Genomic DNA, 12,794 nt, shown 5'->3' on the forward strand with positions numbered 1-12,794 from the left:
GAATGCATCAACTCTGAGCAGGGTACTATTTGACAGGCAGGTACTGTTACCCTCCAACACATCAGTCAAGTGGCCACTGTTCAGGAAGCCTCAACAGCAACTGCTAGCTCTTTGAACTAGAGCTATCGCATAACTTAATCTCATCTTCCATCATGTACATCCATACACACATACTTTTCAGGAGTCACTGGATAACAGTCCAGAACCCCCAATTGATTTTTTTCTCCCTATCTCTGGTTTTGAGGTCAATTGGAGCACCTCTGTTGCTGTACCAGCTGAACACACAGCACACACCGGAAGTTAACTTTATGACCTGCTGGTCCATATGGCTCAGTTATATCACGCATTTATCAACAGAGCCATCAAGGAGTTCTTTAGAAATGTGAGCAATAATGTTAGGCTGTGCAAATTGGGTAAAATGAGTATCCTAGTATGATTTGTTCATCCCATTCCATTCCCACATTATGTACATATATAAGAGTACATCACATAAAAGAAAAATACAGACCTTTCCCTGTTTGGAGGAATTAACCTTCAGACCAGAAACTTTTCCCAGATTGTCTCCCACAAAGACACGGAGAGCAGTGGTATCCCAGCAGAGAGCCGTGACCTGTCTGCCTTTGTGTTCTGATGACACATAAATACGCTCAGGTTTCCCACGCCGCTCCTGATGCAGCTCCCACACAATCACATGTCCCTGGCTAAACAAGGAAAAAAATACAATAAAATAATGAGGACTTGGTCACCCTAAGGATTTATTTAATGGAGACTAACAACTCTCTGTAGTGGACATTTCCCAGTAGGCAGAATATTTCTCTCTGCAGCACGCATTAGTCACAACATGCATTCCTGCTATCTATCACTAAAAATATTCATACTTCCTGCAAAGATTTGCTCATCACTTTGCAACATGCATCATTCAGCACATGCATTTTCTCTGTCCTTTTATGCAGGTCTCCCTTTCTTTCAAACAGGGTATCATCTGTTACACATCCAATGATGGGCACATTCGCCAGCTACATGGAGTCATTTTGCACTGACTTGAAAATGTGAAATTCTGTTATTCGATGTAATTCAATAAATCGATTTTGCAAGCTCACCAAACCTGTGCCCTTTAACCTTGTTTAACATTGGCCCTCCCTAATTAAAACAACATATTTGAAAGGTACACACAAAGTCCAATTCTTTTACGTGAATTATTCAGTACACATTATACACCACACTCAAGTTATTCAGTAAAATAAAGCTGTGACCATGGGGTAAGAGTTATGAGGAAAAAGCAATGGAGTGGGATTGATTGCATAGTTTTATCAAAGAGCTAGCTCAGGCATGTTGGTCCGAATGACCTCTTCCTGTGCTGGATGATTCTATAACAAAAATGAAACATTTCTGTCCAGAGTATCGTGATATGATCTTCTTTACTTCTGTAATGGTGCAAAAATGGTTAAAAATCCAGTTTCACTCAAATCATATGCCAGCTTAACTTGTTACATTTGTTTCAACTCTGACCACAATCTTCCTTGGATATTGTGGGATTGTGCCAGAGAATTGCAACTGTTACTCCCCAATTCAAAAGAGGGGAGAGGGATAAATTGGGAAACTACAGGTCAGTCTAACAGTCTGGTAGGAAAACTACTACAGTCAAGGACAAAATTAATTCTCACTTGGAGAAGCATGGGTTAATAAGGTACAACCAGCAAAGATCTGTTAAAAGCAAATCGTGTCTGACCAACTTGATTCCATTCCTTGAGGAAGTAATAGAGAGGGTTGATGAAGGTAGTGCAGTAAATGTATATGTAGACTTTCAAAAGGCAATTGATAAATGTCACATATCAGATTTATTCGCTAAATAGAAGCACATGGTATTAAAGGGACTGTGGTAGCTTGGGTGCGGGTTAAGGGATAGGAGACAGAACAGCAGTGAACAGGTATTTTACTGACTGGGGAGAAGTATGTGATGAGGTCCCCATGGGTTCAGTATTAAGACCATTGATTTTCTTGTTTTATATAAAAGCTGGATTTGAGTACAGGAAGTAAAATTTCAAAGTTTGCAGTTAATAGCAGACTTGGCAATGTAGTAAATAGCAAGCAGGATAGCAGCAGACTTAAGGAGGACAGATTGGTGAAATGGGCAGATACACTTTAATGCAGGTAAGTGTGAAGCAATGGATTTTTGGGAGAATTAACTAAATAGGCAGTATTATATAAATGGTACAATTTTGAGAGAAGTTCAAGAACAGAGGAAGCTAAGGGTGCAAGTTCAAAAATCCTTGAAGGTGGCAGGGCAAGTTGATAAGGCAGTTAAGAAAGCATATGGGATACTTGGCTCTGTAAATAGGGGCATTGAATACAAAAACAAGATAGTCGTGCTTAACATTTAAAAATCACTGGTTAAGCTTTAACTGGAGTATTGTGTATAATTCTGGGCACCAGACTTTAAGGAGGAATGCACAGAACAGGTTTACGAGGATGATACCTGGGATGAGGGCCTTTAGTTATATGGAGAATTTAGAGGTGGTATTGTTCACCTTGCAGCAGAGAAGGTTAAAAGGAGATTTGATAGAGGTATTCAAAATTATAAAGGGCTTTGGTAATGCAAGTAAGGAAAATCTCTTTACTGTGGCAAGTGGGTTAGTAGTTAAAGGGCATATATTTAAAATAATTGACAGAAGTGCCAGAGGGAGATGAGGAGACTTTTGTCTCCCCAACAAAGGGTTGTTCTTCTCTCGAAGGTACCACCCGAAACAACGGTGAAATCAGGTTCCACAGAACTGTCAAAAGGCAACGGGACATGTATTTGAAGAGAACTAATTTTGCAGGGTTATGAGGAAAAAGCTGATGTGTGGAACTAAATCGAACAACTCTTTCAAAGAGCTGGCACAGGTACAGTGACCCAAACAGCCCCTTCTGTGCTGTAAAATTCTATAATTCTATGACTTAGCTGAGGGTTTCTACTCAACTCACCTGAGAGAGAGAGAGAGAGAGTTGTTAAGCCATTTAATTCAAATTCAAATAACTTGTGTGATTTGAAACAAAAACAAAAATAGCTGGAAAAACTCAGCAGGTCTGACAGCATCTGCGGAGAGGAACACAGTTAACGTTTCGAGTCCGTAAGATTCTTCATCAGAACTAAGGAAATAGAGAAATGAGGTGAAATATAAGCTGGTAGAGGTGGGTGGGAGAGCTGGATAGAGAGCCAGTGATAGGTGGAGGCAAAGAAGAGATTGCCAAAGATGTCATAGACAAAAGGACAAAGGGGTGTTGACGGTGCTGATATTATCTAAGGAATATGCTAATGGGGACATTAAGGGTAGAAAGCAGGACAAGCAAGTGGCAGACGGCCCTAGTGGGGGTGGGGTGGGGGGAAGGGATCGAAATGGGCTAAAAGGTGGAGATAAAACAACAGATTGAAATAAATTTAAAAATAGGTGGGAAAAGAAAAATATATTTTTTTAAATTATAAATTATTGGAAAAAGGGGGATCGGAAAGGGGGTGGGGATGGAGCAGAGAGTTCATGATCTGAAGTTGTTGAAGTCAACATTAAGTCCGGAAGGCTGTAAAGTGCCTAGTCGGAAGATAAGGTGCTGTTCCTCCAGTTTGCATTGAGCTTCACTGGAACATTGCAGCAGGCCAAAGACAGACACGTGGGCATGAGAGCAGGGTGGTGTGTTGAAATGGCAAGTGACAGGGAGGTCTGGGTTATGCTTGCGGACAGACCGAAGGTGTTCTGCAAAGCAGTCACTCAGTCTACGTTTGGTCTCTCCAATGTAGAGGAGATCGCATTGGGAGCAGCGAATGCAGTAGACTAAATTGAGGGAGTGCAAGTGAAGTGCTGCTTCACTTGAAAGGAGTGTTTGGGCCCTTGGACGGTGAGGAGGGGTGAAGTAAAGGGGCAGCTGTTGCACCTTCTGCGGTTGCATGGGAAGGTGCCGTGGGAGGGGGTTGAGGTGTAGGGGGTGATGGAGGAGTGGACCAGGGTGTCCCGGAGGGAACGATCCCTGTGGAAAGCCGCCAGGGCTCACGTATGTTTTACAGGAATATCTCTTCTTAAAACTGGCAGCTATTTAAATTGCCTGGGTTCCAGTCATTGTTCTGAAGAAATTTATCAATCATTTTTTTTTGTTAAATTGGTATGTGTGGCTGGAAGCTTTCAAGGAAGTTAATCAGACTAGATAGCTTTAGTAGCTGATTTAAGAGAGGAAAGAATAGCCACTACATAAGAAAACTACCTCTGCTTGTCATCCCCGGGGTGAGGGAGTTGTCCTATGATCAGAGGAGAGTAAATTGGGCCTGTATTCTCTGGATTGAAAAGAATGAGAGGTGATCTCATTGAAACATACATGGAATAAAAGGGATGGTAGCAGCATGGACACAAAATTGGCTGAGTAATAGTAAACAGTGAGTAATGGTTAATGGATATTTTTCGGGCTGGAGAAAGGTTTGTAGTTGAGTTCCCCAGGGTCAGTATTGGGACCCTTGCTTTTCCTGAGATATATTAATGATGTAGATCTTGGTGTGCAGGGGACAATTTCAAAGTTTGCAGATGATATAAAACTTGGAAGCATTGTAAACTGTGAGAAGGACAGTGTAGAATTTCAAAAGGACATAGACAAGTTGGTGGAGTGGGCAGATAGGTGGCAGATAAAGTTCATTGCAGAAGTGTGAGAAGAGGTGATTCATTTTGGTAGGAAGAACATGAAGAGACAATATAAAATAAGGGGTACAACTCTGAAGCGTATGCAGGAGTAGAGGGACATGGGTGTATATGTGCATTAGTCATTAAAGGTGACAGGACAGGTAGAGAGAACAGTTCATAAAGGATACAGTATCCTAGGCTTAATAAATAAGGCATAGAGTACAAGTGCAAGTAGGTTATGCTGAACTTGTATAGGACATTAGTTAGACCTCAGCTGGAGTACTGTGCACAGTTCTTGTTGCCACACGTTAGGAAGGGTGTCAACACATTGGAGAGAGTGCAGAAGAGGTTTACAAAAATGGTACCAGGGATGAGAAACTTCAGCTACGGAGATATATTGGAGAAGTTGGGACTGTTCTCCTTGGAGAGGAGAAGGCTAAAAGGAGATTTGATAGAGGCGTTCAAAATCATGAGGGGGCTGGACAGAGTAGATAGGGGAAAACTGTTCCTACTCGTAAAACGAATGAGAATGACAGGGCACATATTTAAAGTGATTTGCAAAAGAAGCAAATGTGATGTGAGAAAAACTTTTTCACACGGCGAGTGGTTCGGTTCTGGAATGTACTGCTTGGAAGTGTGATGGAGGCAGGTTCAATCGAGGCATTCAAAAGGGCATTAGCTGGTTATTTAAATAGAAACAATGTGCATGGTTATACAGAAAAGGCAGGAGAATGGCACCAAATCATAATTCTCAGTCAGCGAGCAAGTGCAGAAATGATAGACCAAATGGCCTCCTTCTGCACCTAACAATTCTGCGATTCTGTGATTTGAAGGGGCTTGACAGGGTTGACACAGAGGTTGTTCCCACTGGCTGGGGAATCTAAAACATGGCGGCACAGTCTCAGGATAAGGAGACAATTATTTAGGACCGAGATGAGGAGAAATTTCTTCACTCAAAGGATTGTGGATCTTTTGAATTCTATACCCCAGAGGGTTTTGGATGCTCTATCGTTGACTGTTTTTAAGGCTGGGATAACCAGAATTTTGGTCTCTAAGGGAACCAAGGGATATGGGAGTTGACTGGAAAGTGGAATTGAAGCTCAAGATCAACTATGATCGTATTGAATGGTGGAGTAGGCTTGACGGACTGAATGGTCTACTCCTGCTCATATCTCTTGTGTTCTTGTATAACCAGATAAGCTTAGTATCAACTGCAAAGATGCACGTTGTTACTATTACTGGCACATCCTAGCACTGTAATATATTCATTTCTCAGTTAAAGCCTTGGGGAAGGCTTAGTGTAGCATTATTCTGCTGTTCTTGAACATAATGTGAAGGCATAGGCTACAACCATCAATTGAAATAATCTAAAATGGTTACTAAAATATGCTATAAATTTTAGCTGGATATCAGTGAAGCGAGTGAAAACACTTTCTTGGACATGGGGAACTAGGCCCCACCTTTGAAAGTGATACAAAACATTAAAGGAAAATAAATCGAGATTGAAAAAGAGGTTAAAGAAAATAAAGTAAGTGTGAAGCAACAGAGGCTGCAACAGGGTACAGGAAGAGTCCAGAATCGAAAGTCTAATAATGAAGTATATTTACCTAGTTGCTACAGCAACATAATCCTCATCATGCTGACAGCAAGCAACACGAGTGAGAGCTCCTTCCTGAAGGACAATAAGTTTATTATAAATTCACATTACTCATATGCCAACGTAGAGCTTCTCCAAAGCCCCCACCTTTTCTTAAGCATTTATATTATTTGGTTTTCTCTCCTGACCTCTCATGCAGCTTTCTGGTTGGCAGCGGAAAATTGTTGCTTAAGGCATTGAGAGCAGGGAAAGAAGTGCCTACACCAACTTAAAATTCAGCATTTGGGAGAAAGTGCCTTTTTGCTAAAGAACCAATCCTTAGGATGGGTCAAGACATTAGAATGGTGGGGTTGAGAAATGTCTAAATTTACAAACTAGTCAGGTTTACTTTTTAAAATGTTACTTGCCCCATTTCTTCCCCTGTTTGAAAGAATGACCTTGCACTTGTATAGCACCTTATCAAACCCTTGATGCCCAAATTAATTACTTTTGAACACACTTACTGCTGTTTTGCAGGTAAACACAATGTACAATTTGCTCACAAGGTCCCCAAATAATAAACAAATTAAATCATGTGTTAGTTGAGGGAAGAATGTTGACCAGGACACCAAGGCAATCCTCACTCTTTGAATAACGCCAATCTTTTACATCTATCAGGATAAGCAGGTTTGCTCTTAGTTTAACGTACCATCAGAAAAACAGTTCCAGAAAACAGGACTGTCTTGGTACTGCCAAGTACTCAAGTATCAGCCCAGATTATCTGTTCAAACCACAGTGGAGTTCTAACCCACGGCTTTCTCCAATTAATGGAGAGCACAACCAGTGACCCTAGTGGGCATTTTCTGGATTATAGTAAGGTAACAATACTTCACCTTTGACCATTCTTCATGTTTGAACCTGCACAATGAGCAATGGCAGATTATTCAGCTATGGAGGTCATTACAGCTGAGTCTGATAATGAAAACATTTTCTAGCAGAAGTCATCTCAGTGAAAAATAGCAAGAAGACTGGTTGATGTTGTTTCTTTCCTCACTAAATTACTAAGGACAATTGTAGCAGCCCCACTGCTGGCCTAATTAAAACAAGCAAATGCAGTAAAGACTGAGAAACAGAACTGGGGCCCAGGTTTGTGTGGTTCAGTTATGCACTGCCTTTAATAAATGAGCTATCAGAGAGGTAAAGATAATGTAAGTGTTACCAAGCTATGAGATACTTTAGTGTAATACTCTACCAGTTTGCCCTTGGCTGTGTTAGAATGTATTCTACAAGATTATACACAAACATTCAATAATTTTGCATCTCGCTGATGTCTCATGTACAATATACAAGAGACCAGGACTGTGCAACATGCTTTTTGTGTTCAACCTTTTCCAGTCCTCACCTTGTGCGTTAACATGAATCGCTGCTTCCAGCCTTCCTTCTGAATGAGATGTAGTCCACCAGCTGAGCTGCCCAGTGCCAGCCATTTCCGAGACACCGACAAACAGGCACACTGAGAAAAGATAGGATCCTTCAAATCCACATTTTAATATTTCCACAGGCACAATGCCAAAGTCGACTTTTCACTTTCCAGCCCCCTCCCTTTCCAACTGATCCCTATTAGAATCTCACTCCACTTACTCCCTGAAACCTATCCTGTCTGTGACCAGTTTCCATCAATTCAGGTGTGAAAAAAGCTTCCTGATTTTACTTCTAAATGGCTTTGCTCTGTTTTAAGATTATGTCCTTTTGCTGTAGAATCTCCTACTAAAGGAAACGGCTTGTCCATAGCAATCCTATCTGTCCCCTTGATATTCTAATTACCCCAATTAGATCACCTTCTAAATGCAAGGAAATAAAGCGAAACTTATGCAGCCTTCGCTTATATTTTAATCTTTTAAGCCTGGTAGCATTCTTATGAATGAATGGCACTAGAGGCAGTACAGTGCACAATATATCCTTCCTGACGTTCGTGCCCAAACTGAATGCAGTATTCAAGATGGAATGTGACCAGGGCTCTGTACAATTGAAGCATCACGTTGTACAATTGAAACATCGCTTTGTGTGCAAGTCCTGTTGAGATAAAGGCACACATTCCATTTGCCCTTTTGATTAATATTTATACCTCTTTTTAGTGATCCATGTACAATCCCTTTATCCCTTATCTTGCCCAATTAATATTACAATTGTCTTTTTCAGATTCAAAGTGGAGAACCTCAAACTTGCATACATCTGCCAGTTTTGCCCACTCACTTGTCTATGTTGCGCCGTAACTTGCTACTCCCATCCACACAACTTATCATATCGCCTAACTTCAAGTCACCTGCAACTATGGATATATAAACTTAAAAACAATAATGAATTTATATTATAAATGGTGAAAAGCGCAGGCCCCTGTACAGATCCTTGGGAGTTTTCACTTGTCACATCTTGCCAATCAGAAAATGGACCCGTTTCCTCTCCTCCCCATGTCACAATCTTTAATAGGAGGAGTATGGTACACCCCATACCTTTACCTGTAAAAGGAGGCTGCAAGATTGGTGAGCACCAATGGCAGATGAGTATGTGTTCAGTTCCGCATCCCACCCTTCCACTTTAAGAGAAGGGTACAGACTCATCTTTATCTCTAAGAGGAGCACTGTACTACTTCCCTACCACTGCGGGTGAATTATTTCACAGGCCCAGAGTATAGGACATAAAGGAAAGGTAGTTGCAAACTATTGCACCTGTGGAGTTGATCTAAATGTTGCCACTGTTCATCTCGAAGGAGAGCTCTATAATTTCCACTGGTTCCGGACAGTCGTGAGTGACAAAAACCCAGAACAAAAGCAACACAAAGCAGACCACTGTATTACCCAACAATTTGATCAGTTCAACACAGCTTCAACCTGGATCAATATAATCACCAAATTTCTGTCCCATAAAAATATAAAACTTCAGCCCTTTCATTTAATGGGAGCAGTGTTGTCCGTGCCTTTCTCTCACTCACCTTCAATCTGCTTGAATCTAACCGGAGAGCAGATAATAGGGGATCCAGTGAGTCCAGCTCAGCCAGGACATGGCTACATGATTCTGGGAGCAATGGCAGCGACATTGTAAGGGTGCACAAATACGTTTCAATGGAAATAAGGAAACTAGCAAAAGATATGATTTGCAACCTCTGTAATCTTGTTCACGTTCTCTCTTATGGATACTTCATGTTCATGCTGTGGATAGTAAACAGATGCAATCACTGTAACCAATTTGACTTTAGCCAAAAAGTCTACGCCATCCTCAGAGCAATACAATTTAACATTATATCAGACACGATTGTTTTAAAATGTATAAAAATAGCCCCTGATAGCTAGTGGTCAGAGAAAATAGCAAATTTGAAGCAAGGCATGAATACACACTCCCTGGCTCCCAAACCAGGAGGGGCCAGAAATAACAGCACCTCCTTCCCTTTCCCAGTCATGAGTATACAAATCGATAAGCACACAAATAACCATTTCCCAGATACCAGGAGTATATGGGTGATGTTTGAGGGGGCTAGTACCTTTGATTCCCTGCCAAGCCACACACCACATCAGAAGGGGTGTGGGTAGGGAAAACCGGTGTCCCACAGCTCTCCAACTCTTAAGTAGCTGGTTGTGCACATCAGCAGCCACATCCTGGGATATGACTCGGCAGTCGTGCAAAACTAGGTGAAGGGCCCATCAGCTTTGGCTGGTGTAGTATGGGGATGTCACATCTTCTATGTGCACGAAGGATGGGAACGGCAGAAGAGGAAGATCATCCTAGCAAGTTTGGACAATGGCTCAGAAGGCAGAGACCAGCAAAATGTGAGACACACCCAAGGCACAGTCATGATGTTTAGTAAAGCAAGTGGCCAGTCATCTGTGAAGAGTCTGGGACCTCGCACAGTATAAGCCCCATAGTCATGGAAAGTCACAGACCAGCGTGATATACAATGACAGATCTCCTGATAGTATAGCTGCAAGCAGACAGACAGAGACAAGGGCATACTCATGCCTGCAAAGAACAGGGCACTACCTTGGTGCGTGTGCAGAGATAAGGTTCATCCACTTAGACAATGGTGCTCATGAAAACAAAGTCTTTCAACTTTTGGTTATAGTGTAAAGCAAGCGACATTGGTGGTCACCCATTGTACAGTTTCCTCAGCTTCCTTTCCACGAAAGTAAACTATTGCCAAAAGTTAAAATAACACACATCAAATGCAGCTTAGAGCACAGGAAATGCCACAGAAGTTTGGAACAGGTTTAACACCCAACCCCAGCATCATCTACAAAGCAGAGTCAGGCATGGATCAGATACAATCAATATGCAGATTCTCAGCCTTAATAGGCTATTTAACAAGGTGGGATTTTGCTTTGTTGGCTGGCAGATCTTGAATTGTATAAGGAATTGTTTACCTTCCCCCAAATAGAAGATTTATTATTGGTGGTGGTTGTGTGTGCAGTCATAAGTGGAGACCCACAGGGATCAGTGTCAAGTCTACTGCTTGTCACAATCTTTATTAATCATCTGGTTGAAGATAATGTGAAAACCATCTGTAAAACAATTCTTAGAATGAAAAAAGAGGTTACAATCAGATCCAGATGTGATGGTACATATCTGGAGCCACATCTGGCAGGTGACATTTAGCATAGATAATTGAAGTATTTTGCACATGGGTAGCGCTAACACCAAGCATATATCTACTGCGCAGGGCTCTGAACAAAAATCCCAGTAGGAAAGAGACCTGGGTATAATGGTGCATGAGTCTCTAAAGGCTCAAGATATGTGCCGTGAGAGTATAGAAAAAGTAAACATAGTATTTGTATGTCTTGCTAGGACGACCATAAGTTAGGTAGGCCAGAGACACCTCCGGTGCCCATATAAGGTGTGTAAATATGGAATGGGTCAGGAATGTGTTTTCCAAAGGGTCATTGACCTTTGAAACAAGTTGCCAACTTGTACAGTGAGTGCGAATTTGGCACACGAATTCAACAAAGAGCTGGATATTTCATGACATCACAGCATGTAAAAAGGATGATATGTATTGCACTCTCAGTAGAACTCCTGGACCCAATTTAAATCAGCCTTGGGGTTAGAGGGGAAATTCCAGATTTAAATTTTCCCCTAAATTGGTGGTGTTTTTTATTTTTAAAAAGCTGTCCTTTTACCTCCCCCAGAACATTCGGTGGTTATTGGTGGGTGGGGGTCACACTGGAATCCTGATGCTCAGTTGAGCCATGATTGTATGGAATATGTTTTGGGACCAACTTTTCTTTCTTGTTTGCCATTTTCATGTGACATGAGGCCCTGGGTAGGAGGGTCTTATGATTCTAGTTTTAGAAGAGTAATTGGTAGATGTGAGAAGCCTTTTGAGACTCTGTAATCTTGGTTTCTACAGCAGCTGCATGTGACACCCATTTTCTTCCTCATGCCGGTTACACAGCTTGCATCCTCACAGCTTTGCAAAGACATAGCAGGTGTTGAACAATATCTCACTGTAAAAACTGACTAATATAAAACACAGTATAGGCATGACAAGCCAGTCCTAGACAGGCCCACATCACCTAATTCAACATTGCACCAAGCTGCCCAATGAACTGAGCGAACAGGAATTCTAACAAACCAAATTGTCAAACGCAACCAACACCAACAAAATCCACCAGCTGAAGGAAAATTATAATACCCATCTTCAAACAAAATATAAACACTAACAACCACCATGTGGGACCAATCACAGTCAACAAATGGACATAATGAGTAACAAAATATCATGCAGGCTTGCAGCAGGCAGAGAGGTATCATTCGCCATTGAAGTCTTGGGGAGGGTGAAATATCTCTTATCAGTGAACAGAGTGATGTACAATATCATAAAGTCAATGAGAAGCCTAGAAATACCCCAAAGTCAATGACTAAGGAATTGGATAGCCGACAGTTGTTGAACAAAGGGAGGAATGAAATCCCACAGTTGGTGAAGGAGGGGGTGGAATGTCCATCATGAGTTAGGAAGGCAGGATATCAAACAGTGACTAGGGTGGGTATATCACAAGGCCATTGGGAGGAGGAAGAGAATATCTGACAGCTGGTGACCAGAAGAAGCACATACACACACACACATACCCTAGTCAGACTCCCTGAGTAAATGAAGAGGATTGCGAATGGGGGTAGAGACAAGTGTGTCCTGGGAGGGTGCGGGAGTGAAGGGGATGCAGCTCGTACCGGGGTCGGGGAGAGAGGGCTGCTCCTGAGTTCCAGTCACTTTCAGTTCCTGAGCTTTGGTGACAGCTGGAGGCAGTGGAAAGGCTGCGGGCCCGGCCCACGAACAGAGCTTCCCGGTAACGGGTTTCAGGAAATTACCCAGTCCGGAGCGGGACGCGGTAACCAATACCTAGCCCAATGAAACCGGCCCCGGGGTAGCTAAGGACACTCACACCAGCACCAAGTCCCGCAATCCCTCCCGGATCCAGCCTGCTTCTACCTGAAACCAGCCCACAAGCCGCTAAGCTACTCCCGACCCGGTCCAACTCCGATCAGCCGCTCAACCCAGCCGAAGGCCTGCCCCCAGCCGCGGACTTCCCTAAATAGGC

General features: G+C 42.3%; 1 protein-coding gene across 6 annotated transcripts in view; it reads right to left on the reverse strand.

Moving 5' to 3' along the window:
* The window catches only part of hps5 (HPS5 biogenesis of lysosomal organelles complex 2 subunit 2), a 51,148-nt gene extending 38,354 nt beyond the window's left edge, over positions 1-12,794 (reverse strand). For 3 of the 6 annotated variants that reach the window (XM_078549000.1, XM_078549002.1, XM_078548996.1), the window contains exons 1-5: positions 12,686-12,794; positions 9,203-9,419; positions 7,616-7,726; positions 6,245-6,309; positions 509-701 (exon numbers count right to left, since the gene is read on the reverse strand). In XM_078549000.1, the coding sequence (XP_078405126.1) occupies positions 509-701; positions 6,245-6,309; positions 7,616-7,726; positions 9,203-9,307 (474 nt within the window). In that variant the 5' untranslated portion in view covers positions 9,308-9,419; positions 12,686-12,794. Of the gene's footprint in view, positions 1-508; positions 702-6,244; positions 6,310-7,615; positions 7,727-9,202; positions 9,420-10,625; positions 10,738-12,426; positions 12,564-12,685 lie in introns of those variants that run through there. The other 3 variants (XM_078548998.1, XM_078548997.1, XM_078549001.1) reach the window with 3 other exon arrangements.

The sequence above is a fragment of the Cetorhinus maximus genome, chromosome 9, assembly GCF_964194155.1.
Source record: "Cetorhinus maximus chromosome 9, sCetMax3.hap1.1, whole genome shotgun sequence".
NCBI classification, from domain to species: Eukaryota; Metazoa; Chordata; class Chondrichthyes; order Lamniformes; family Cetorhinidae; genus Cetorhinus; species Cetorhinus maximus.